The 24,598-nt window shown below is 66.4% G+C and overlaps 3 protein-coding genes across 4 annotated transcripts in view; 1 reads left to right on the forward strand and 2 right to left on the reverse strand.

The window, feature by feature from the left end:
* Positions 1 to 845: 845 nt before the first annotated feature.
* Positions 846 to 9,530, reverse strand: PPP1R9B (protein phosphatase 1 regulatory subunit 9B). 2 transcript variants are annotated; one of them, XM_032202699.1, is made up of 10 exons: positions 8,059 to 9,530; positions 5,510 to 5,642; positions 5,268 to 5,388; positions 5,030 to 5,134; positions 4,616 to 4,751; positions 4,352 to 4,504; positions 4,190 to 4,243; positions 3,718 to 3,947; positions 3,051 to 3,147; positions 846 to 1,896 (listed from the first exon to the last, which is right to left on the reverse strand). In XM_032202699.1, the coding sequence occupies exons 1-10, from the start codon at positions 9,352 to 9,354 to the stop codon at positions 1,843 to 1,845; spliced, it is 2,379 nt and encodes a 792-aa protein (XP_032058590.1). In that variant the 5' UTR covers positions 9,355 to 9,530; the 3' UTR covers positions 846 to 1,842. The 2 variants fall into 2 exon arrangements, with proteins under 2 accessions (XP_032058590.1, XP_032058589.1); XM_032202698.1 differs by having other exon boundaries at positions 4,352 to 4,751.
* Positions 9,531 to 11,735: 2,205 nt separating this feature from the next.
* Positions 11,736 to 14,791, forward strand: SGCA (sarcoglycan alpha). The gene is made up of 9 exons (XM_032202895.1): positions 11,736 to 11,775; positions 12,207 to 12,344; positions 12,754 to 12,896; positions 13,023 to 13,095; positions 13,183 to 13,381; positions 13,507 to 13,669; positions 13,753 to 13,958; positions 14,225 to 14,251; positions 14,602 to 14,791. Exons 1-9 carry the CDS (start codon positions 11,736 to 11,738, stop codon positions 14,789 to 14,791), a joined length of 1,179 nt encoding a protein of 392 aa, XP_032058786.1.
* A 3,820-nt stretch (positions 14,792 to 18,611) lies between these two features.
* Positions 18,612 to 24,598, reverse strand: part of COL1A1 (collagen type I alpha 1 chain) — a 171,680-nt gene continuing 165,693 nt past the window's right edge. Inside the window, exons 2-22 of the mRNA XM_032202532.1 lie at positions 24,534 to 24,595; positions 24,320 to 24,427; positions 23,866 to 23,973; positions 23,700 to 23,753; positions 23,515 to 23,568; positions 23,296 to 23,403; positions 23,156 to 23,209; positions 22,699 to 22,752; positions 22,296 to 22,457; positions 22,043 to 22,150; positions 21,818 to 21,925; positions 21,602 to 21,655; positions 21,385 to 21,492; positions 21,069 to 21,122; positions 20,852 to 20,959; positions 20,696 to 20,749; positions 20,461 to 20,568; positions 20,098 to 20,380; positions 19,368 to 19,558; positions 19,032 to 19,274; positions 18,612 to 18,929 (exon numbers count right to left, since the gene is read on the reverse strand). Of these exons, the coding sequence (XP_032058423.1) occupies positions 18,783 to 18,929; positions 19,032 to 19,274; positions 19,368 to 19,558; positions 20,098 to 20,380; positions 20,461 to 20,568; positions 20,696 to 20,749; positions 20,852 to 20,959; positions 21,069 to 21,122; positions 21,385 to 21,492; positions 21,602 to 21,655; positions 21,818 to 21,925; positions 22,043 to 22,150; positions 22,296 to 22,457; positions 22,699 to 22,752; positions 23,156 to 23,209; positions 23,296 to 23,403; positions 23,515 to 23,568; positions 23,700 to 23,753; positions 23,866 to 23,973; positions 24,320 to 24,427; positions 24,534 to 24,595 (2,330 nt within the window). The 3' untranslated portion in view covers positions 18,612 to 18,782. The remainder of the gene's footprint in view (positions 18,930 to 19,031; positions 19,275 to 19,367; positions 19,559 to 20,097; positions 20,381 to 20,460; positions 20,569 to 20,695; positions 20,750 to 20,851; positions 20,960 to 21,068; positions 21,123 to 21,384; positions 21,493 to 21,601; positions 21,656 to 21,817; positions 21,926 to 22,042; positions 22,151 to 22,295; positions 22,458 to 22,698; positions 22,753 to 23,155; positions 23,210 to 23,295; positions 23,404 to 23,514; positions 23,569 to 23,699; positions 23,754 to 23,865; positions 23,974 to 24,319; positions 24,428 to 24,533; positions 24,596 to 24,598) is intronic.

A 24,598-nucleotide genomic window follows, 5' to 3' on the forward strand; every position in this document is an offset into this window, starting at 1 on the left:
ACCGCCCCCCAGTCCTCCCCACACTACCCCCACCCCTCCCAGCGCCCCCCCCCTCCCCTCCCAGTCCTCCCAGTGCCTCCCACCACCCCCAGTGCCCCCCAACCCCACCCAGTGCCCCCATCCCTCCCAGTATCCCCCACCACTCCCAGTTCCCCCCCAACCCCTCCCAGTCCTCCCAGTGCCCCCCACCCCTCCCAGTACCCCCTCACCCCACCCAGTGCCCCCATCCCTCCCAGTATCCCCCACTACTCCCAGTGTCCCCCAACCCCTCCCAGTCCCCCCAGTCCCCCCCACCACTCCCAGTACCCCCCCACCCCACCCAGTGCCCCCACCCCCCCAAGTACCCCCCCACCCCCCCCACCCCTCCCAGTACCCCCCTTCTCCCACCGCCCCCCAGTCCTCCCCACACTACCCCCAACCCCTCCCAGTCCCCCCAGTGCCCCCCAGCTGACCGGGGGGAGATGGGGAGATGGGGGGGGGGGGCAATGATGCTCCGGGGGGGGGGCCGCGAGGCGTTCCAAAAGGAGGCGCAGTACGTACATAGGTACATATATATAGAGTCTGTACACCCACAGGTACACGTCTGAGATTAAATAACCCCAGCACCCCCCCCCCCTTTTAAATATTCCCCCCCCCCCCTTCATTCCCCATCATCTCCCCCCCCCCCGTGCCCCCCCCACCCCTCCCCGCCTCCCCCTCCCAGTATAACCAGCTCTGGCTCCCGGTTGCCCCCACATCCAGTTACTGTCGGAGACTCAGTACTTCGAGGGGGGGGGGGGTATGGGGGGGGGGCAAATAGAAAAAAAAAAAAAAAACGAAAAAAAAAAACAAAAAAAATTGGCTGAGAAAGACGGGGGGGGGGGGACGCGCGGCTGGGGTTGGCCGGTGGGGGGGTGCCCCAGAGAAATACTGTGATTTATGGGGGGGGGGGGGGTGTATTTACAAATGGGGGGGGGCTCCCCGCCTCCTGGCATTGCCCCCCCCCCCCCCTACCCAGGGAAGGCAAAAGCCCCGGGTTGGGGGAGGTCGGTGGCGGTGCTGGGGGGGGGTCCCCAGCTGTGCCCCCCCCCACACTGTGGTTGGCAAAGGCCGGGGGTGTCCCCGCGGTGGTGGCACTGGGGGGGGGGGATAACGGGGTGGGGGGGGTGGGGGGGGGGCAGTGGGGGTGTCCCCCCCCCCAAGTCAAAGGGCTGAGGGGTCCCAGCAGCGAACGCTGGGTTGAGTCCATGGGGGGGGGGGGGCTGGGCAGCGCCGTGCCCCCCCCTCCAGCTGAGTCCCAAGAGGAGGAGCTGGGGTCTGGGGGGGGGCTTCCAGAGTGCCCCCAGTTTGCTCTCCAGTATGGCTCACATTTTTTTTTTGGGGGGGGGACACATTTCTGCTTGCCCCCCCCCCATACACACACACACACCAATGTCCAACCAGGGTGCCAGCTCTGTGTCCGGGGGGGGGGGTCACGTCGAGAGGAGGGCGCGCCTGGGGAGGGGGGAGGTCTTGGGGGGGGTGGGGGGGGGGCCGTGCCCCCCCATCTGTCCATCACGTTACCACGAGACTCACACTGGAAACAGATACGAACGTGGGGTGTCTGCGCCCCCCCCCCCCAAAAAAAAAAAAAAAAAATCCCTCTGGTTGGCCCCCCCCGCACTGTCTGTACCCCAAGGGGGAGATGGGGGGGGCACCAGGAGGCCTCGGCAGGGTCTCACCTCCCCCCCCCCCCTAAAAAGTGGGGAAGGGGCGGGGAGGGAGAGGATAGGGCTGGGGGAGGTGAGGGGCAAAGCCCCCGGCTTGCCCCCCCCCCAAAAAAAAAATAAAAATAATAATAAATCGCTGCGGTTTGAGGGTGGTTTAAGTCGGGTTGGAATTTTTCAAAGTCTGCAGCTTGGCCTCCAGTTCGGAGATCTGAAAAACAGCAAAGGGGAGAGGTCTCAGCGGGGGGGGGCGGGGGGCACAGGGACGGGGGGGGCACGGAGCTGGGGACACGAGGAAAGTGGGGGGGGACACGTGGGAGGAGGGAGGAGAGGGTTGGGGACATGGGGGTGGGGGGACGGCACCGGGGGGGACACGAGGAGGGGGACACGGGGGTGTTGAGGTGGGGGAGACACGGGGCGGGGGGGAAGGATGGGGACGTGGGGGGGGGACACTGGGGACCTGGGGGGGTCAGGGTGGGGCTGGGGGCTGCAGGCAGGTGGGGGGGGGGCTGTGGGACATCTGGGGGCGATTGGGGTGTATAAAGGGGGCGGGGGGCTCGTGGGGGGGCTCTGCTCGGTGCCTGGGGGGGGGCCCTGGTGCCCCCCAGCCTGGCGCTCCGGGCGCTCCGGGGGATCCGGTGACCCCGCGGGGGATCTGCTATGACCCAGCACAGCTCTGGCCCGACCCGCCGGGGGGGGTTGTGGGGGGGGGGGATCCAGTGTAAGCCAGCATGGAATCCAGTGCGATCGGCGGTGGGATCCTGCATGACCAGCATGGGATCCGGCTCCCAACTGAGGCTCCAGCGCGCCCCAATGTCTCCCGGGACCCCCTGGGGGATCCCGCACAGGCAGCCTGGGATCATCCAGCGCCCAAGTCGATCTCTTTCGCTCCGTTACGGGGTGGTCGCGCCCCGCGGCAGGATCCGGCGCGACCCGAAACCCAGGCAGATCTACTGCAATCCGGCGTGGGATCCGGCGCCAGGAGGAGGATTGGGCGCACGCCGGCAGCACCCCAAGCAGATCCCCGGCGATCCGGGGCAGGGCGCGGCGGCGGTGGGAGCAGAATCCGGTGGGAGCAGATCCCGGGGCAGATCCCGGGGCAGATCCCAGCCGGCGTGGGATCCGGCGGCCGGGGCGCACAGTCCAGAGGGGAGCCGGCACCCGGGCGGCTCCGCTGCCGCCCAGCACGGGATCCGGCGGCCGGAGCGAGAGCAGATCTGCTGCGATCCATCCCGGGAGCGACGCGGTGGCGAAAGCGGCGGCGGAGCGAGGGGCCAGGCGGCGGCGGGGTCGTGGCCGGATCCGGCCGTGCCCACGGGGCCCCGGGGCTCAGGGGCAGCCCGCGTCCCGGCGCCCGGTGCCCACCTTCTCCTGCAGCTTCTCCATCTCCTCCTTGTGGGCCAGCTCCGACTCCTCCAGCACCCGCCGCTGCGCCGTCTCCTTCTTCAGGAACTCGATCTCCCTGCCAGGAGGGGGGGGGACACAAAAGTGTGGGTGCATGGCACCAGGTGAGGGGGTCCCTGGGGTTTGGGCATCGTGGAGAAATCGTGCCCGATGTGGTGGTGGTGCCCAGGGGTCTCCATGGGGATGGCCCCTGCCTGGGGACATGGGGTGCCCAGGATGGAATTGGTGCCCAGGGGACGGGGTCGTGCCCAGGGAACAGGGTCATGTCCGATGGGATGGGGTCATGCCCAGGGGACAGGGACATGCTTAGGGGATGCTTTGTCAGCAGGGACAAGGGATGAGTTGGTGCCCTCAGGATGAGTCCGTGCGCAGGGAATGGTCCGTGTCCGGGGACAAGGGGTGCCCAGCACGGAATTGGTACCCGAGGCTGTGCCCAGGGGACGAGGTCGTGCCTAGGGGATGGGATCAATCGTCTACAGGGAAAAGGAACCGGTTGGTGCCCTGAGGATGACACCATGCCCAGGGGATGGTCCGTGCCCAGGAACCAGGGGTGCCCAGGAAGGGGTCGGTGCCCCGGGGACGTGTCCATGCCCGGGGGAAGGCTCCGTGCGCAGGGCCCTGCCCTCACTTTTGCTGGTACTCCTTGATGAGCCTCTTGGCCTTGCTGTACTTGCGCTCCAGGGTCTGGTACTGGGCCTGCGTCTCCTTGAGGTGCTCGTCCACGGCCTGGCACAGGTTCTGCGCCTCCATCCAGTACCCCTCCAGCTTCTCCATGCGCTCCTTGTTCTCCTCCACGCTCTGCTCCAGCTGGGCCTTCTCGGCCCGCCACCGAGCCTTCTCCTGCTCGAGGCACTGCAGCTGGGGGACAACAGGGTCAGGGCACGGCACGGCACGGCACGGCACCGCACAGGATGGCTCAGCACAGCGCGGGATGGCACGGCACGGTGTGGCCAAAGAGCAGGGATGGCACGGCACGGCACGGCACGGCACGGCACGGCACGGCACAGCACCTCTGGGTGGGCTGGGGGGGAGATGCAGGGATCTGGAAGGAGATGCAGGGGATCTGGGGGGGGTGGAGGGCGCACCCGGGACCCGCTCACCTTCCTCTTCAGCTGCTGGATCTCAGCCTCGGTGACGGCGTGCTTGATCTGGAGCTGCGAGAGGAGCCAGGCGTTCGTGGGGCGTGGGGACGTGGTGGGGCGTCCCCGCACCGCCCCCGTGTGCACCCCCATCCCCTGCCTCTCCCCCCAGCCCCTTTTCACCTCCTTGAACTTGTGCACCAGCTTCTCGGGGTCCATCTCCACCGGTGAGAGCGTGTCCTCGTTCTCGGCCAGCTCGAACACCTCGATGGCCATCTCGCCGCTGGGGAACATGGGGCTCATCTCCTCCTCCTCGTCCGTGGCGTACTCCCCCGTCTGCGGTGGGCACGGAGCAAGATTGGCACACAGCAGCTCCCCCCCAGGACCCCCAATTGGGGAAACTGAGTCACCAAATTGGGCAGAGGCTGCGTCTGTCCCCTCCCTCACCTCCTCGTCGTCCTCGGTGTACTGGGTGTAGCGCTGCTCTATCATCTCCCGCTGCCACCGCTCCTGCTCCAGCGTCTGCTGGATCAGCTGCGCCACCTCGCTCTGCTCACCCGGCTTCTCCCGCCCGATGAGGAACCTGCGGGGACAGCGGGGGGCTCAGCTGGGGACGGGGAGGGGGGGGCCTCAGATTGGGGACACCCAGGTGGCACAGCCAGGGGAGGCTCAGGTGGGGGGCATCCCCGCTAGGAGTGATGAGTTTGGGGGCGCATTATGTTCAGGGAGGGGATTTGGGGAGGGCAAGGTGGCATAGGGCAGGCAGTGGCCATGGGGACAGCAGGGATCGGGGGGTATTTGGGGGCAGGGGGTGCTGTGGGGGCAGCGTGCCCCCGTGTGTGCCCAGCCCCAGGGCCCTACCGGACGCGGCCCTTGGTGTTCCTGAGCACGGAGGCGGCGAAGCTCTGCGTCACCCCCACCAGGCTGGTGCCATCCACCTCCACGATCAGGTCGTTCACCTGGATCCTGGGGACAAGGGGACGGTCACGGCACTGCCACCCCCTGCCCACCTCCCCAGCGTCTCCCAGCTCCCCCCAAAGCCCACGGGGGTGCAGCAGCAGGAACCTGGGGGAGGGATTTGGGGCCAGGCACCCCTTACCTGCCATCCCGGTGGGCTGCACCCCCTTCCGTCACCGTCTTGACGAAGATGCCCAGCTTCTCCAGGCCCATGTCGGCCCCCGCTCCCATGCCAATGATGCTGATCCCCAGCCCCTCGGAGTCTGCGGAGACAGAGAGCCGTGTCCCGGGGGTGGCAGCGGCGGCTGCGAACACCCAACACCAACGGGGTCACCTCGGATCCGTCCCCGAGGCTCTGGGGAGCAGGACGAGGCCAGCACCCACCTTTCTCCAGCTCCACGGGGAAGAGGTCGAGGCGCTCAACCCTCTTCTCCAGCTCGTACTCGGCCGACGCAGCCATGGGGTCGACGTCCTCATTGCGGCGGTCGTAGTCCTCGTTGGAGTAAGTGCTGAAGACCTGGCGTGGGAGGGGGGCGGGGGCGTGGAGAGGGGGGTTACGGATCCTACGAGGCACCGGAGAACCCCCCCCAGCCCCACAGCGCGCCGCGGGATGAGGAAGAGTCTGAGGAAGGACAGAGGGGGGCTTGGGGTGGGCTCGGGAGTAGAGGTGGCTCCGTGGGGAGGGAGGGAGGGATGGGCAGATGGATGGATGGATGGATGGATGGACGGACGGACGGACGGATGGAGGGATGGAGGGGTGAAATGGCAGATGGACGGATGGACTGGAGGACAGATAGGTGGACCAAGGCAGGGTAGAGAGGGGTGGGTGCATTGGTAGGTGGATAGATGGATGCGTGGATGGGTGGGCAGATAGAGGGGGGGACGGATAGATGGGTGGAGGGATGGACAGGCAGATGGACGGATGGACAGATGGATGGATGGAGAGATGAACAGATAGATGGACGGACGGGTGGATGAAATGGCAGGTGGATAGGTGGATGGACAGACAGACAGATGGACCAAGGGATGGCTGGATGGACAGGCAGATAACTGGATGGATGGACAGGTGATGGACAGACGGACAGATGGGGTGCACAGAGATGCACAATTTGGGGCACAATTTGGGGCAGCAGACCTGACTCGTTCCCCTGCTCCTCCCCTCATCCTCCTCATCCTCCCCCCTTCCCCAGCCACGGGCTCCCCAGGGGGGGTCACTCAGGGGTGGGGGTCCCGGTGCTGAGCAGGGCAGATGTCCCCAGAGGGGCCGTGGTGGATTAGGGCTAACACCACACCGCTAAAGCCTTGCAACAAAGGGTATTTAGGGATGAGTGTCAAGGGCCATCGCACAAAGCCCGGTGACACCGAGACGGGCAGGACCCTCCTGGGTGGCACGCAGGGGTGCTGGGGACAAACTGGGGACCTGCCACTGTCCCCCTGCATGTGGTCCCCAGGGAGGTCCAGGCATGGACGTCCCGCTGTGCCACCCGGCTCTGTGCCGAGGTCCTGGGGGAGTTTGGGATGCGCAGGGGACCCGGAGCAATTCCCAAGGGAGAAGCAGATGGGGGCAGTAAACGGCCCGGGGAGGGGGCTGGCAGAGGGTACCCCCACCCCTGGGTGCAGGCTGGGTGCTGGTGCCGGGGTCCCCAGTGCCTCCCGGTCACAGGGGGCTCAGGATGCTCAGGGTGCGGGACATGTGGGTGCCCTGCCCACCCATGGGACCCCACAGAGGGACAGGGCAGGGGGCACACACCGGAGGCTGAATGCATCACCTGGGGGGCACAGAGCACCCCAAAAAGCTCGACTGTGCATCCACGAGGGAAATCCCTTCCTGGAGCTGGGCCGGCCGGTCCCCATGGCACCAAACCCCCGGTGTGCACCCAGCCGGTGCGCGGCCACCGCGGGACCCCGTCCCCACACCGGGCCACCGTGGTCCCCGTCCCCCGTCCCAGGTGGGGCCACCCACCCGCCGCTGACTCAGAGCCAGAATATAGGCCGTGCCGCTAAAAATAACCCCGCTCGGCACAAAGCAATTTCTGTTCCTCCAGCTGAGGGGATAGGAGCACGAGAGAAAGCCCCGAAATAACGGCGCGGCCCCTTCTCCCCGCTGTGCCACCGCCGGCACCGGACACAGACCCTGGCACGAGATGGGGACCCCAAATCCCGGAGCTGTCCCTGCGTCCCCAAGCTGCCCGGGGTGTGTGGGGGGGGGGCGGGCAGCTCTCGTGGCTGGCCCCCGCCTGCCCGTGCTGCTGAGACACTTCCCCTTCCTCCACTTCCCGAAATGGTCCCGCGCTGGGCCCGAGAGGGGGGGAAAAGGGGGGTAGCAAACATCCTCCCCCCCCGAAAACCCTGGGTCTGGGAGGGGTCCCGGCACTGGGGGACCCTGGGGACCTATGCAGAGGGGTGGTGGCACGGCCTGGTGGCTCCCGGCAGCACTCAGGGCCCAGCCGGATATTTTGGGCATCCCCACCCAAAATACCGAGTGGCTCCCAGCCCTTCCTGGGGCACATGGTGCAAACGTGCCACCCCCTTAGGCCCCGATGTCACCCCCCCTGCCATGTACCACCATCCCCAGGGTCCCACGGCCGGGGTGCCCACCCCACACCGCATCCCCATCCCCTCCCAGTATGGCCATACCGGGGCTGCAACCCCACCAGTGTGCCTGGGCCGCCTCCCATCCGGCTGCACCCAGCCACCGGGTGCTCCCCAAAGGGGTCTTTTTGGGGTACAAGGACGCACTGGAGCCCCTCTGTCCTTCTCCAGGCTGGGCCACCAGCTCCTCCCCAGCGCTGCACACTTGGCCATGGGCAATGGGGCAGGAGGTTGCCCATCGCCACCTCCATGGCCTTGAGCATGGAAGGGACACCCCAAAACTCCTGATTTCTCCTCCCAGCTCCGCCCGGGTACCCCCAAAACCCCGCGGCCGGGCTCACCTGGATGGGGGCCGTGCTGAACTGGATCTTGCGGTTGGGGACGGGCTCCTCTTCCTCGGACAGCCCGGGGATCTCCACGCAGCTGGATTCGGGCTCGTAGAGCCCATCAGCCTCCTCGTCCTCATCCAGCCCGCTGCCCCCCGAGTCCTCCCCGAGCCCGCTGTAGGCACTTATGTCCACCAGGTCCGCCTCGGAGAAGTCCTCCTTCTTGGACTCGTCGTACAGCTCGCCCTCGTCTGCCCGCTCACCCTTGACGCCCTCCTCGGCGTAGGGGGGCTCCTCGCCCCCTTCCAGGCGCGGCTCGGGGGGCGCCGTGGCCTCGGCCCCCTTGGCCGGTTCGGGCGCTGGCACCGGCTCTCCGGCCTCCGCCTCGGCCTCCGATTCACCGCTCTCCTCCACCTCCACCGGCTTGATCTTGCAGACCTCCTGCACCCGCGGCACGCTCCCGTCCTTCTCCGCCGGCCTCCCGGCCTTGCCCGCTGCTTTCTCCTCCTCGGCCGGCCGCGGCCGTGCCGGGGCAGCGGGGCCGTCTCCCGTCCTGCTCTCGGCCTTGCCAGCCTCCGTGCCCTGCAGGAAGACGCGGGACCGCTTGCTCACCAGCTTGGAGTTGAGCGGCCCCGCGCGCCCCGGCGTCTTGTGGAGGTTGTTGCGGAGGTCGGCCTTCTCGAAGACGGCGCTGAGCTGGCTGACGGTGGGCGACACGGCCTCGGTGTCCAGCTTGTCCAAGGACTCGGTGCTGCCGTTGAACTTCACCACCACGTCCAGCTTGCGGTCCTGGAAGCCGGCCCGCTCCTTGCGCAGCAGGAGCTTGGTGGTGGCCTCCTTCTCCTGCGGGCTCCGCTCGAAGATCTTGCGGGTCTCCTGCAGCTTGGAGAAGGGCTTGTCGGGCTTGGAGTCGAAGCGGCTCACCCGCTCCGAGACGCTGGTGCCCAGCTTGAGGAGGTTGCCCTGCTCCATGCTCTCATTCAGGCTGCTGGCCCGGGGCAAGGAGAGGCGGACGGGCTTCTCCTTGCCCTTGGCCAAGTCGCAGGCGCCCTCGGGGCCCGGCGCCGTCCCCATCTGCAGGAACATGTTCTTGATGCGGTGGACGTTGGAGCCATACTTCTTGCCACGGGCTTTCTTGCCATCCTCGCCCTCGGCATCCTTTGTGGGTTTCAGGGCCTGGATGGTGGCCTCGTAGGCGTTGCGGTGGGGGGACGCGCTCCTCAGCCCCCCGCTGCCCCCTGCTCCTCCGCCCGGGGCCCCCCCGCTGCCGCCCGGGGCTGCCGCCCCGCTCGCTGCCTCCGTCCTCAGCATCCTGCCCCGTCGTCACCGCCGCCGCCGCCGCCGCCGCGCCGCATCGCCCGCCGGCTGCTGGGGCGCGGGGAGGGGGCCGCTGCCGGGGGGCCGCCGGGGACCCGGTCAGGCCATCGCCAGCCTGGGGGGGCCCAGCGCGCCCCCCCCCTCCGCCCCGGCCCTCCTTCCTTCCTCCCTTCTCCTCCTCTTCCCCTTTTTCTCCGCTGCTGCGCTGGTGATGGAGCCGCCGCTGCCTGCGATCCGCCCGCCCCGCTGCCCGCAGAGCCCTCTGGGTCTTAGCGACGCGCTCTTGCTCTTCCTCTTCCTCGCCGCCGCGCTTCGGCCTCGCCGCCGCCGTCACCCCGATCCCCTCCCCGTGTCCTGTCCCCCCCCCCTTTTCCCGTGCCCACCGGTGGCACCGGCACCGCCGTGGTCCCCTGCAGCCCCCAGCTCTCCCCACACGTCCCCTCCGCGCAGCTGGGGATGTGCCGTGTCCGTGTCCCCCCCATCATTGTCCCCCCCCCCCCCAGGCCTTGTGCAATGTCCCCCCCACCCCAGCTCTGTCCCCACAGCCCCCCTGGGGTCTGCCCCCTCCCCACATGTGTCCCCAGGGCCCCCCGATTTCATCCCTGGGGACCCTGAGCCCCGGACCCGTGGCCACGCTGCTTCTACCCCTCTGCCCCCCCAGTTCCATCCCCATGGCCCCCAGGACGGTCCCTGTGTCCCCTCAGTCCTGGCCACACGCCCCCCACTTTTGTCCCCACATCCCCTTTATCTGCCCCCACATCCCCCCAGTATCCCCCCAGTTTCATAGCCTTCTCCCCCAGCCTGTCCCACATCCCCCCAGTTTTGTCCCCCACGTCCCCAGTGTCCCCCATTCCTTGCTCCGTGTCCCCCCACTTTCATGCCCATGTCCCCCCCATCCTGTCCCCGCGCCCCTCCTGGCTCTGTGCCCGTGTCCCCCTGCTCCTTCCCCTGTGCCCCCCCAGTTTTGTCCCCCATGTCCCCTGCTCCCCTCCCTTTGGTCCCCACATCCCCACAGCTCCCCGGGGTGTCCCAGCGTGGCCCTACAGGGTCCCCATTTACTTTCTGCCCCCACAAATCCGTGCCCCTCCCCAGGGTGCTGCCCATCTGCCCCACACCTCCAGTGGGGGGGGGGGGGTCAGGAGGAGGAATATTCTGGGGGGGGTTATTTAGGGTCTCCTCCCTTTCCAGCAGTGGGGACCAGGGCGCACAGCGTGGCACCGTTTTGGGGTGCCTGTGGGATGAGCACCCCAAAAAAGCCACACACTCATGTGGAACGGGGGGAGAAGGGGGGACAGGGTAGGGACACCCCTACTTGTGTCCCCCCCACAGTGACAGGCCCGTGGGGATGGGTGGGGGGGGGGCCACGCCGGTGAAGGTGGGGGCGCCAGGACCCTGCAGCTGCAGCGCTGCCGGCCCTTTGTGCGTGACGAGACGTGACGTGGCGTGACGCGGCGCGGTGCGACGGCCCCCACGGCCCCCCCCTTCCCCTTCCGCTGCAAAGCCTGTGCCCCCCCCCAACAGCTCCTTTTCCCCCTCCACCACCAGCCCTGAGGTCTCCCAGCACCCCCCCGGCTGCGTCCTGCCAAGGGCTGGGGGGGGGATTTGGTTCTGCGCCCCACCTCGTGCACGCACACGCGTGGGCACACGCGTGCACCCCATGGACATGTGTGTGTGGGGCAGTGGTGCTGGCCAGCCACGTGCCACGCTGGCGGGGGGGGTCAGCTGTCCCCAAATGTCCCCCCACCCCCATGTGCCACACTGTGCTGTCGTGACCTGTTGTGCACCGTCGCGTGCCGTCGTGTCCTGTTGTGTCCCATGGTGCCCGTCGTGCCCCGTTGTGCCCAGCCATGCCCACTTGTGCCCCGTTGTGTCCTCCTGTGCCCCCCATGCCCTCTTGTGCCCTGCTGTGCCCCACCGTGCCCCATTACATCCCGTTGTGCCCCGTTGTTCCCCATTGTGCCCCGTTGTCCCCTCTTGTGCCCGGCGGTGTCCTGCCATGAGCCATCGTGCCCCGTCGTGTCCCACTGTACCCCACAGTGTCCTGTTGTGCCCCATCCTGTCCCGTTGTGCCCCATCTTGTCCCGTTGTGCCCCATCATGTCCCATTGTGCCCCCACTGCCACCCCAACCCCCACAAGCCGTGGCACCAGGACGAACCCACCCAGAGCAGAGGGCGCAGCGGGGTCCCACCACGCACCACTTGGTGTCCCCGCTCCTCCCCAGGGGCAAAAGGGACTCGGTGGCACGAGGCCAGGCTGGCAGGAGGTGGCCGTGGCAGGGTCCCCGCCGTGTCCCCGTGCCCCCAATTTGGGCCCCCCCGGGCCAGCCAGCCCCGCTGCTGCTGTCACTCAGGCGCTGGCCCCGCTCCCGGTGAAGATGGAGGCGCCCGAGCTGCTGCGGGTCTGGGTGCTGGCAGGCGAGTGGCAGCCCCGTCACCCACCCTGGGGACACGGCCGGGCCTGGGGGACCCCCCCCCGGCAGGGAGGGCATGGGGGGGACCCCCAGGATGGGGCAGGGAATGGGGAGGGAATGGGAGGGGATGGGGGAGCAGAGCTGAATAAATCCGTCCTGTCCCTGGTGCCAGGAGGGCTGGGGATCGAGGGGGAGCACTTTGTGGGGGGGGTATAGGGGAAGAGGAAGGTGCTGGCCCTGTCCCTATTCCTGTCCCCTCTCCTGTCCCCAACACCTCCCAGAAATAGCCTGCCCTGCTGTCCCAGTGCCTGGCACCACAGGGACGTGCGCCCCAGGGGGGGCTGTGGGTGCCACGGGGGTGCTGGGCAATGGGGAAACTGAGGCAGGGAGGAGCCGCGTCCCCCGCCCCGGCTCCAGCTCCGTGCCTGGCCGCAGCCCTGGTCCTGGGGGGCACCCGGGCCGCCCTCCCCGACCACCACGTCTCCCTCGAGACCGGAGCCGTCTTCGTGCACGAGCTGGAGCGGGAGCTGTTCCAGGAGGCCTTCCTCGACGAGGCCGAGGATGATGATGATGGTGAGGGTCAGGCCAAGGGGAGTGGGGACACGGGGGTCCGGGGGACGGGGGGATAGGCTGGGGTGGACAGAACTATCCCCTATGTGTGTGAACACCCAGATAATGGGGGCAGTGGCTTACTCCTGCCCCCAGCAGGCGTGACCCAAATCTCCCTCCCTCCTAGCATCCATCTGTCTGTCCATCCCCCCACATCCATTCGGGGACCTCTTGCCCTCGAGCACTGCCGGGCTGGGGAGGGGGGGCACCTCCATTTGGGGTTATTCACCCCCAAAAGGCGATCAGGACCCTCCTTGGACCCAATTTCCTCACGGGGAGCGCCCTGTTGGGAAGGGCTTGCGGGGCAGGGGTCCCCCCGGATGACACACGTGTGTCCCGTGTCCCCATGTCCGTGTGTCCCCGCACCCGACAGCCGCCCCCATCACCTTCCATGCCCACCTCCTGGACCACCCCGACCTCCCGCGGTGGCTGCGTTTCGCCCAGCGTGGCGCCCACCAGCCCGGCTTCCTCTACGGCAGCCCCACGGCCGCCGAGGTGGGCACGCACATCATCGAGGTGAGCGCCCGTCCTCGTGCAAAGCGCACGGCCTCGTGCAAGGGGGCGGCACGGGGTGCTGGGGTGCGCGCCCCCGGGGGTGGGAATTGGCATCCTCGAGGCCCGGGGCATCTCCTCCTCCCGCAGGTGCTGGCGTACAACCGGCTCACCTACGAGACGGTGGCACAGCGGCTCGTCCTCGCCGTCGTCCCCGCTCCAGGTGAGGGCTGAGCACCCCCCAAAATGCGCTACCCCCGAGCCCCCAGTGTGGGGTGGTCCCTACAGGTGTCCCGTGTGTGTCCCGCAGGGGGGGAGCCGCCGTTCCAGAGCGAGTTCCTGGTGGGGAACAGGAACGTGGAGGAGCTGCTGCCAGCCCCTGCGCGGGAGCTTTTTGGGCAGGCGGCGGCCGGCGTCTGGGAGCAGAGCGACCTCAGCATCATCAACGTCACCTCCGCCCTGGACCGCGGTGGCCGCGTGCCCCTGCCCATCGAGGGACGCAAGGAGGGGTAGGGGGGCCGCCACCCGGCTGCCTGGCCTGGGGTCGCACTTGGGAAGCTCTCCCCTGCCTTCCCCCAGGCACCCACGTAGGGGTTTTGGAGGTCCCCTCCAGGCAAATTCCCCCAAATTTCAGGGTGTACGTGAAGGTGGGCTCCCACAACGCCTTCTCGCCCTGCCTGGCCGCCGCCGCCTCGCCGCAGAGCCGCTTCCTCTGCCACCTGGGCCAGCAGCCCCTCGCCTCCTGCTACGACACCTTCGCGCCCCACTTCGCCATCCGCTGGTGCAACCTCACCCTGGTGAGACCCCCCCGTGCCCGCGCCCCCGCCACCCCGGCGACGTTCCCACCTCTTCCCTTTAACCACCCCCTCCTCAATTCCAGCTGGAGGTCCTGCCCACCCCCACGACGCCGGGGCCGGTGTGGGGTCCCGGGGTGCTGGAGGACGGGGGCGATTTCCAGCCCCCCACCGAGTCGCCCGCCCAGGACCTCCTGCCCGGTTTCCTGCTGACGCTGCTGGTGCCGCTGGCGGTGGCCGCGCTGCTCTGCCTGCTCCTGGGGCACCTCATGTGCTGCCGCCGGGAGGGAGTGTGAGTCGGGCACGGGGGGGGGGGCACAGCCCAGCACCCCTAACCCAAGAGGAGGGCACCGGGGTCCCCCCTCCCCGACGGGGCACCCCACTTCGGTGTCCCCTTCCCCAGCGCTCGCGGTTTGGGGACAACCCGGGGGTGGTGACAGCACTTCTCACCATCTGGTTTTTGTGTTTTTTTTTTTTTTTTTTTTTTGTTTTTTGTTTTTGTTTTTTTTTTTTTTTTGTTTTTGTTTTTTTTTTTCCCATTTCTGCTCCATTTTGTAGGCAAAAACGGGACTTGGAGACATCTGAGTAAGTCCCTGCGCCCCGGCTGTGGGTTTGCACGGGGTTGGGAGGGGTGGTGCTTGGGGTGTGACAATTTGGGGGGCACAGGGACGGGGTGGTGACAGGGAGCAGCAGCCGCTGCCAGCTGATGGGGGAGCTAAATCCTAAAGTTCCCCCCACCCCAAAAGGACCCCCGCCCCTCCACCCCCCACCCCCAATAACCCCACACAGACAAAGGCTGGAGCACCAGGAGCCGCTTTATTCACCATCCTCCCCCAGCTTCACACCGGGCGCGGAGAACCCCCCGAGAACCCCCTTCCCCAGAAGGGGCGCGGGTGGCTCTGCGCCCCATTCCCCTTCTCCCCTTGCCCCCCCAGCATCCAGCTGGTGCACCACAGCACCATCCACGGCGACACGGAGGAGCTGAGGAGCATGGCCAGCAGCCGGGACGTCCCGCGGCCCCTCTCCACCCTGCCCATGTTCAACGTGCGCACGGGGCAGCGCATCAACCCCATGCCGGGGCGCGGGGACGGGGCGCGCGCCCCCCTCATCCCGCAGCAGCGGTGAGCGCTGGCACCGGGGTGGCACCTCGGGGTGGCACCTTGGGGTGGCACTTTAGGGTTGGCACTTTAGGGTGGTGCAGGGCTTTGGGGTGACTTTGCATGGCACCACCAGGCTGCGCGGGGGGTATTTTGGGGTGGAATCTGCAGTTATTTGGGGGTGGTGACCACCATCCAGGTGTGCTGGAGGGGGCAGAGCAGGTCCTACGCCCGTCCCACCCGACCTAATCTGCCCCAGCTGGCTCAGGGAGTGGCTAAAACCCTTAAATAGGAGCCATGGGACCCTGACCCTTCTTTTTTTGGGGAGGAATGACCCCTTTTCTCCTCATTTCCAGGTAACTGGTGGCTGTGTCGCTGTCACCTCCACGGGACGAGCTTGCTTTGAGCTCTGTTCTGCCGTGGGGTGGCCTTTACCTGGTAAAGTGCTGCTTTAGCAACGAGACGTGGTTTTTCTGCTTTATTTCCCCGTGTGAGCAACCGAACCTGGCTGATCTGGGGGGGGTGGGCAGTGGGATTTTTGGGGTGCAGCCCTGAGCATCGCTGCACAGCCTCTGTAGGGCTGGGGGTGGCCCCAAAGATACTGGGGATGCCCCTGGTCTTGTTCCTGCTGTCATCTCCCCCCAGATTTTATATAGAATAGCTATTTTAAAGCTCTTTTAATGAGGTTTTAGCTAAAAGAGCTATTTATTGTGACCTTTTTGCCCTGTCCCAGCCAGGGCAGATCCCAGTGGTGCTGCTGCACTGGGTTTGCTGGTTCTCCCCCCCAGGGCTGGAGGGGGGACGCACTGAGTGCTGTGGGGCCGGGGTCCTGGTTGCTGATCATGGTCTGGGGGGGGGTCCCTGCTTCCCTCTGCCCCCTCCTCAGCTGTTTTGCCCCATCTCCTCGCAGGGGGCACCCGCTCCCCACCCTCCTCCATCCACGCTCCCCCCTCCCCAAGCCTTGCACCCCAGGGCACGCGGTGACCCCACAAGCAGGGCGGGGGGCTCACAGAAAGCCAATTTGGGGACGCAGGGACCCCGCTGGGTGGCTGCAGCCCCCTTGGCCTTGTCGTAGCACCCCGACGTCCCCCGGCTCACCTGCAGCACCCCGGAGCCCTCGCCGCTCTCTCCGCTCGCTTCTTCCACCGCTGTCCCCCAGGCATCCTGCTCAGCCCCCCCCTTGCCCGCCCCCCTGATGGGTGCCCCGGCCCCGTAGCTCTGCCCGAGGACAGAGCCTCATTCACAGCAACCGGGGCAGGCGCCAGGGTGGGGGTTAGGAAAACACGGGGGCCCCACGGCGGAACAAGAGGAGCCATTGATGGGCTGAGGAAGGCGGCGTTCAGGCTGCGGCGTGTGCTGCTCTCGCTTGCACCCGGATTTGGGGTGTCCCCCCCCCCTAATTCTTCCCCCAGAGGCGCGTGGCACCCTGTGCATGCACAGCTCGTGGGTGGCCGGCTCCCGTTGCAAGCTAGAGCGGGCACCCAGCTCCTGTTGCAAATGGGGGCACCTCTTGCCTGCACCCCAGGGCGCATTTCCTGCACCCCGTGGTGTGCCTGCACCCCACAGTACGTTTCCCGCACCCCAGGGCATGTTGTCTGCACCCTACTGCGTGCTCACACCCCATGGCACGTTGCCTGCACCCCATGGTGTGTTTGCACCCCATGATACATTTCCTGCACCCCACAGTGTGCTCGCACCCCACGGCACTTTTCCTGCACCCCACGGCGAGCACAGAGCCCCCGCACCCAGTTCCCATCCCCGCTCCCAGCACCTTTGTGTCCTTGTGCCCCCCCCTCCCCACACCAGCTTTGCTGGGCATCCCTGGCTGTGTGGGGTGGGGGCACCCTGAGCTGTGTGACCCCACCTTGTGCCAGCAGCCCCCCACCTTTCACTGCGTCCCCCCCCCTTACCTCTCCTTTCCTCCCACCCTGGAGGGAGGGGGGGCACAGCACAAAGCCCCCTTGACCACGGGTGCTCCCCAAACCCTCCCCAGCCCCCCCCCAGCCCCCTGCTCTCTGGGGGTGGCTCCCACTGTCCCCCCACCCCTCTCTGTTGGGCTGAGCGGGGAGGAGGAGGAGGAGGAGGAGTGGGGGGGGGGCGGTGGGGGCTGCTCGGGGCGGGCGGTGAGGACGGGAGCACAGAAGCGTGGCAGGAGGAGAGCGGTGAGGACACGGCGAGGGGGGCTCCCGTTCGTTCCCCGACCCCAATCCCCAAATCCATCCCCGAGCATCCCCAGCGGCGCGGGAGAGACGAGGGCGCGAGCGGCACAGGTTTGTCGGATCATTTCACATGCTTTATTTCAGCAGTCAAAATAATTAAAAACATCTCAAATTATTATACATATACAAACTAGGTACAGACTCCTGGAGCATCCGCCTCGCCGGGAGATGGGCCGGCAGTCGGGGTGGGTTCGGCCCCTCCGCACGGCAAGAGAGGAGGAGAGAGGCTGGGAGGGTGCGGGGGGCAGAGAAGCGAGGGGAGATGATGATGATGATGATGATGGATGGATGTGTGGATGGATGGATGGATGGATGGATGGAGAAAGAGCTGCTGGAAGATGAGAGCAGAGATGGAGTCCACCTGTGAAGCCCGGGAGCCTGGGCTGCTTTCCCCGTGCTTTCCTTTCCCTTCCAAGGCTTTTTGGCTCGACCTTGCATTTGCCTCCGTGCCTCGCTGTCAGGATGCGTGGGGGTGTGGGGTTAAATAGCACCTTTAGAAAATTCACAAGTCGACCCGGGCAGCAAAAGAATGAAGGGGAATTTTAAAAAAATAAAATAAAAATAATGAAACTAGAGGGAAATTCAAAAATCAACCCAAGACTTGCATCCGTTCAGGCAGCCCCGTGTCTGTAGCACCAGACGGTCCCCGGCTCGGTGGCTTTGCGCCACTTGAGCCTCTGAAATGGGACCGAAATAAAAGAGCAAAAATCAGGACAAAAGTCCCGGGGGGGGGGCGGAGGAAACCCCAGAACTCCAGGGGGACCTTGAACGGAGGGGAAAAAAAAAAAAAGAATAGCAACAATGGAGAGGGAAAAAAAAAAATAGACAAAACTTAGCACCTTTGCTCTGAACCTGGCAGGAAAGTCCCGGCACGGCTGAAAAAAAAAAAAGTTAAAAAAAATACTAAAACTACTTGAAAAAAAATTTAAAAAATATTAACCAAAACCACAGCTGTGAGGTAGCCTTCCAGAAAAGGAGAATATGCACTGATGGGTCCGGTTTGCTCCGCTCCAGGGCTTTGGCTGTCGGGGTGGACTCGGGGAGCTCCCCCCTGCGGAACCGGGGCTCGGCTGCAAAAAGCGGGGTGGTGGCGGCTCCGGGCTCCCAGGTCCCCGCGGGTTGCTCGGGGTTGTGTTATTTTTGCTGCCTGAACAAAAGAAAAAAAAAAAGAAAAAAAAGAAAAAAAAAAACAACAAGGAGGGGGGAAGAGAGAGGGGAAAAAAAAAAAAAACCAACATCGACAAGAAGCAGATTATAACCGAGAGTTAAACGGCTTCCTTTCAGGGAAGAAAAAAAAAAAAAAAAAAGGAGAAAAAAAAAGAAATGCAAGTAGCAAAGAGCCCAGTGGAGAAAGGTCGGCCCGAGTTTGCGTTCGGGTGCTCCCCGGCTCCAGGGCTCGGCGCGGGCGGCCCCGTGGGGTGTGAGCATCGCGGGCTCGGCGCTGTCGGGGAGCCCGAGTGGTGCCGTCCGCGGGGCTTAGGGCAGACCGACGCGGAGGAGGAGGAGGAGGAGGAGAGGAGGGCAAGCAAGCGAACCCACTTCCTGGTTATTTTGTTTGAAAAGTCATTTATTTTTTTATTATTTTTTTTTTTTTTTAGGTTTAATGCTTTTTTTGATTTTTTTTTTTAGCTTTTTTTTTTTTTTATGGAAACGCAAATAATTTTAGAGACGCTGGAATAGAAACCGACACGAATTCAAGTCCATGTGAAATTTTCTCCTTTTTTGGCTGTTTTTTTTTTTTTTTATTATTATTATTATTATTATTACTCTCTCCTGTTACGCGTGGGGGGGGGGTCCGGTTTACAAGAAGCAGACGGGGCCGATGTCGATGCCGAATTCCTGGTCCGGAGCTCCAACGTCCATGGGGGCCAAGTCGATGATGGGCAGGCGGGATGTCTTTGTCGTCTTGTACTCGATGACTGTCTTGCCCCAGGCGCCGGTGTGACTCTGCAGGAAGGGGGCAGTCAGGACCCCCAAATCCCCCCGAATCCCCCCGAAACCCCTACGAATCCCCCCTAACTCCTCCCCAAATCCCCCGTCCGCGCTCACCGTGCAGCCGTCCTCGGTGACGCCGTAGGTGAAGCGGCTGTTGCCCTCGGCCCTGATCTCGATTTCGTTGGCGCCCTGGAGGAGCAGGGCCTTCTTCAGGTTGCCCGTGTCCTGGTCCATGTAGGCGACGCTGTTCTTGCAGTGGTAGGTGATGTTCTGGGCAGCCTCGGTGGACATCAGGCGGAGGAAGGTCAGCTGGATGGCCACGTCGGCCGGGTTGGAGCCCTCGCCGCCGTACTCGAACTGCCAGGGAAGAAGCGTTAGGCACCGCCGTGCTCATCGTCCCCACCCCATTTTTGTGTCCGTGTGTCCCCCCCCCGGCGCCCCCCATCTCACCTGGAAGCCGTCGCTCATCGTCTCGCCGAACCAGACGTGTTTCTTCTCCTTGGGGTTCTTGCTGAGGTACCAGTTCTTCTGGGCGATGGTGGCCTGGGTGGGGTAGACGCAGGTCTCGCCCGTCTCCATGTTGCAGTAGACCTTGATGGCGTCCAGGTTGCAGCCTTGGTTGGGGTCGATCCAGTACTCGCCTGCGGGGAAGGGACGGGGTCAGGGGGGGCGAGGGAGGGTAAGGGGGGAGCGGGATGGAGCATAGGTGGAAGGATGGAGGCGAGGAATGGAGGTGAGGGGCTGGGGATGGAGGCGAGGAGCAGCCTGGAGAGGTGGAGGATGGAGAGGTGGAGGGCGCAGGGGGTGGAGGGGAACTGGGAGAGGGTGCAAGGGATGGAGGGGAGCAGGGAGAGGGTGTAGGGGATGGAGGGGAACAGGGAGAGGGTGCAGGGAATGGAGGTGAGGAGCAGGGAGAGGGTACAAGGGATGGAGGGGAACAGGGAGAGGGTGCAAGGGATGGAGATGAGGAGGTAGAGGGTGTAGGGGATGGAGAGGAGCAGGTAGAGGGCACAGGGCATGGAGGTGAGGAGCAGATCAGAGGGATGGAGGTGAGGTGGAGGTGAGGAAGGTGAGGATGACCCATGAGAGATGAAGGTGAGAGCAGCCACAAGACTTGGAGGTGAGGAGCAGGTAGGAAGGACAGCGGTGAGATGACCGTAGGGTGACGCGGGGCACTGACCGCTCTTCCAGTCGCCGTGGCACATCTTGAGGTCGCGGCAGGTCCGGGCTGGGTTCTTGCGGGTGCCCTCGGGGCTGCGGATGTTCTCGATCTGCTGGCTCAGGCTCTTGAGGGTGGTGTCCACCTCCAGGTCGCGGTCGCGCATCACGTTGGCGTCGTCGGCTCGGTAGTAGCGCCCGCCGTCGTGGGCCTTCTCCTGGGGGGGCTGGGGCAGGAAGCTGAAGTCGAAGCCGCCGCTGGGGGGGCCGGGAGGACCTGGGGGGCCAGGTGGGCCGGGGGGACCCTGCGGGAGGAGGAGGAGGATGGTGAGCACCAGACGAAGGCAGGAGGCTCCGGGCGAGCAGCAGCAGGGTGGATACGTACAACAGGGCCGACGTCGCCGGTGCGACCGCGGGGGCCGGGGGGACCGATGGGGCCGGGCAGCCCGTTGAGACCGTCTTTGCCGGCGGCACCAGCGGAGCCAGGAGGACCCTACGGGAGCAAAGAGGCCGTGAGCACGGAGGTGTCCCCAGCATCACATCGGGGACCGTGTCCCCAGGCAGCCCTCGGGAGGATGCCCCAACCCTGGCTGGGGGTCGTGGCTCAGGAGGGGACTTACTCGTGGACCAGCGGGACCAGAAGCACCAGAAGGACCTTGTTCACCAGGAGCGCCCTGTGCAAAGCGAGAGAGGAGAAAAGGGCCCGTTGGCACCTCGCTCTGCTCCGGGACGTGGGGCAGCAACACCCACGGCCACCGTCACCCCGTGGTACTTACAGGAGGACCAGGTGGGCCCTGGAGACCGGAGAAGCCTCGGTGACCCTTCATGCCTCTGTCACCCTGCTCGCCGGTTTCACCTTTGTCACCACGGGGACCTTGGGGACCCTGTTGGAGGAGGAGGAGAGGGGCTGAGCGGGGGCCAGGCCAGCCACAGCCCCCGCATCCAAGGGGATGCAGAAGCACGAAGGAGGACGCAGGGGGGACACCAACTTACAGCAGGACCACGAGCACCAGCGGGACCAGGGGGGCCAGCGGGACCAGCGGGGCCCTGGGACGGGAGAGAAGGGGACGGGTCAGAGCGTTCCCCACTTTTGGTGGTGGAGCATCACCCCGAGCAGGGCGCCCACGATCCCTTCCCGGGCTGGGAATCTCCCTCTAGCGGTGGGAGCCGAGCCCAGGGCCGGATTCTGCCCCGCTGTGGCCTCGCAGGAGGAGCCCTTGCTCCGTAACGGGATGGAGAGGACGGATCCTGGAGCACCGGGGGGGTGGGGAAGGTGGGTGGGGGTCTCCTTGGGCCGAGCATCACTTACGGTCTCACCGCGATCTCCGTTCTTGCCAGCAGGACCGACGGGGCCGGGGGCGCCGGGGGCACCGGGAGCACCAGGGGGGCCAGCGGGGCCGGTCTCACCACGGTCACCCTGCGAGGAGGAGGAGGAGGAAGAGGAGGAAGAGGAGGAAGATGAGAGCTCAGCACGGGCGAGCGCAGCCCCAGCGCCCCGTCCCAGCACCCCAGCCGTGGGCACTCACCTTGGGACCAGCAGCACCATCGCGACCGGGGGCACCTTCGGCACCGGGAGCACCCTGGGGGAGAGCAGAGACCCCTCGTTAGGGCGCGCTAACGAGGTCCTGGGTGGCACCGGCGTTGACCCCAGCACCCATGGGTGCCACGAGCCGGCACGTGCTCAGCGCAGCAAACCCACGCCCCCCCCACCCTTTACCCCCCGGCACCACACCGATGCTCACCTCACGTCCAGCTTCGCCAGGGGGGCCAGCCAGGCCGGGGGGGCCCATGGGGCCGGGAGGACCGCGCTCGCCAGGAGAACCAGAGGGACCTTGCTTGCCGGGTTCACCCTACAGAGGGGAGAGCACGCGGGGATGCGTCGGACACCGGGGAGCATCCCCCAGCCTCGGGGGGGCCGCACCGGTGAGCTGGGGACCGGGGTGGGGGTCCCGCGGGGGGGTACTCACAGAGGGGCCGGGCAGCCCAGGGAAACCTCTCTCGCCTCTCTGTCCGGGGAGGCCGACGACACCGCGTTGGCCAGCGATACCTTGGGGTCCGGGGGTGCCAGGAGCGCCCTGGGGGGGGCAAACAGCACCTCAGGGGGGTGGCAGCGGCCGTCACCTCCCTCCCGATGGAGGGGACAACCGAGGGACGTGGGGTGTGACGCTGCCTGGTATCCGTGAAGGTGTCACATCACTTGGGGTCAGGGGGGTGACTTACAATGGGGCCGTCAGCGCCGGGGGAGCCTTTTTCACCAGGGGGGCCGGGGGGGCCGGCAGGTCCGGGCTCACCGGGGCGGCCAGCGGGGCCGGTCTCACCGCGGGGTCCTTTGCCACCTTCCTTGCCGCTGGGGCCGGGGGGGCCGGGGAGGCCGATGTTACCCTGGGTAGGAGTGGGGGGGGGGTGATGCCGTCAGGCTGATGCCTCAGCTCAGGGCCCCCCCCCTCGCCGTCATCGCTGGCTGAAGGGCGGCCAGGGGCGTCCCGGTGCCAAGTGGGCCAAGGCGGCCGCGTGGAGCCGGCTGGACCCGTGCCCAGCATCCCCACGGTGCCAGCACCCTCCTGTCCCCCCCCCACCTCCTGCCACACGTCTCACCCCTTCGGGGGGGGGACACGGTACTCACAGAGGGGCCGGGGGGTCCAACTCTTCCAGCAGCACCAGGGAAACCAGTAGCACCCTGCAAGGGGGAGAAGCTGGAGTCAGGCGCGGGGCCGCATCCTGGCACCGACCGCGGGGTTCGGGGCCAGGGGACCGTCCCCTGGCTGAGGGCCACCACGGGGAGCCCCGGGGCCGGTGGCCAGGAGGAGAGCGCTCATCCCTGGGGGTGGGGAGCAGCTGCAGGTTTAGGGGGGTGAGTGTACCCCCCCCCATTTTTCCATCCGTTCCATCCCCTATAAGATGACGCCCCCCCTTCTCCGGGCACCGTCCTCCCAAAGGGCTTTGGGGTGCTCACACACATTTCGGGGAGCAAGAGGCAGGAAGGGCCGAGCCACCCATGGGTGCACGCACCCAAACCCATCCCTCGGGGGCTGCACAGCCCCGTCCCCCCCCCCCCATACAAGAGCCAGGCTGGTACTTACAGGGGGTCCAGCGCTACCGCGAGCACCTTTGGGACCGGGAGCACCAACAGCACCCTGAGGAAGAGGAGGAAGAGGAGGGTGAGCCACACAGAGGGGCCAGATCCAAGGGGGATGTGGGGCAGGGGGGGGGCACGACTTACAGCAGGGCCAGGAGCACCAGTGGGGCCAGCGGGGCCGGGGGGGCCGGCGTCACCCTTGGCTCCAGCATCGCCAGTTTCGCCTTTAGCACCAGGCTGGCCGTCGGCACCCTGCGGGAGAGCGCGGCACGGTGAGCGGGGGGGGGGGGCACAGCTTCATCCCCGCTCACGGCGGTGATGATGGTGCAGGATCAGGCCCACGGGGGAGGGAGAAGCACTTACGGGAGGGCCAGCAAATCCAGCAGGACCGGGGGGGCCGGGCTCGCCGCGGTCACCCTAAGGGAGAAGGCAAAAGAGCGGGCGTCACGCCGGGCAGGGGACGGCCACCGCCGGCAAGGGGTGGCCACTTGATGGCAAGGGGTGGCCACTTGATGGCAGGCCAGCCCTCGGGGTGCCGGGACACTTACGGGAGCACCACGGGCACCAGTGGGACCAGCAGGACCGGGGGGACCGGCTTCACCCTGGCAGGGGGACACGAGGAAAGACCCCGAGGTTAGAGCCGTGGTGAGGAGGTGGCACGGGGGGCGCAGGGCCACCTCCCCGGCACAGGGTCCGGCCAAGGGACGTCCCTACCTTGTCACCAGGAGCACCAGCGGGGCCGGGGGGGCCAATGGGGCCAGTCAAGCCTCGGAGACCGTCTTTGCCAGGAGCGCCATCAGCACCTTTGGGACCGGGGTCGCCCTGGGAGGAGAAGACACAGCGGGGTTACCTGCGGAGCTCCAACCCGGGGGGGGCACCCCACTGCTCTGCACCCCACTGCTCTGCACCCCAGGGTCTTCATCATCCCCAGAGGGGCTGAGACCCTCCTCCTCCTCCTCCTTGGCCATGCAGAAGAGCAGGGCTCAGCTCCCAGCTCGCAGCAAGGGGCTGTCCCCAAGGGACACGAGCGTCCCCGAGCATCCCGTCCCCGTGGCTCCGGCTTTGCTCAGGGGAGCCCCAGCAGGTGGGGGGGGCGAGCGGCTGCAGGAGGGGCCAGGGCTGCGAGCAGAGGACGGAGGGGACACGTCGGGATCTCGGGGACACGTACTCTGTCACCCTTGGCGCCTGGCAGGCCGGCAGCACCACGTTCTCCGGGCATCCCCTGCAGACCGGGGGGCCCTTGGTTTCCGGGGGCACCGGGAGCACCAGCATCACCCTGGGCAAGAGAGATGGAAAAGAGGAATTAGCGAGCAATCAGCGCCGCTTTGGTGGAGAAAATTCCTTCCTGGAGATGTCCTGGAGGGCAGAGACTTCGCACCTACCTTAGCACCATCGTTACCGGGAGCACCATTAGCACCACGAGGACCCTGGGGACCAGGGGGGCCTT

Source organism: Aythya fuligula, chromosome 24 (assembly GCF_009819795.1).
Source record: "Aythya fuligula isolate bAytFul2 chromosome 24, bAytFul2.pri, whole genome shotgun sequence".
NCBI lineage: Eukaryota > Metazoa > Chordata > Aves > Anseriformes > Anatidae > Aythya > Aythya fuligula.

What these genes read in the sequence shown, in the direction of transcription:
- PPP1R9B (XM_032202698.1), bottom strand. Translation starts at nt 9,354, where the DNA reads ATGCTGAGGACGGAGGCAGCGAGCGGGGCGGCAGCCCCGGGCGGCAGC. An exon ending in GCAGCCCACCGGGATGGCAG is followed by an intron (nt 5,135 to 5,267) that starts GTAAGGGGTGCC and finishes CCTTGTCCCCAG; the next exon opens with GATCCAGGTGAACGACCTGA. An exon ending in TGGTGCACAAGTTCAAGGAG is followed by an intron (nt 4,244 to 4,351) that starts GTGAAAAGGGGC and finishes CTCCTCTCGCAG; the next exon opens with CTCCAGATCAAGCACGCCGT.
- SGCA (XM_032202895.1), top strand. Translation starts at nt 11,736, where the DNA reads ATGGAGGCGCCCGAGCTGCTGCGGGTCTGGGTGCTGGCAG. An exon ending in ATCGAGGGACGCAAGGAGGG is followed by an intron (nt 13,382 to 13,506) that starts GTAGGGGGGCCG and finishes CCCAAATTTCAG; the next exon opens with GGTGTACGTGAAGGTGGGCT. An exon ending in TGCTGCCGCCGGGAGGGAGT is followed by an intron (nt 13,959 to 14,224) that starts GTGAGTCGGGCA and finishes TCCATTTTGTAG; the next exon opens with GCAAAAACGGGACTTGGAGA.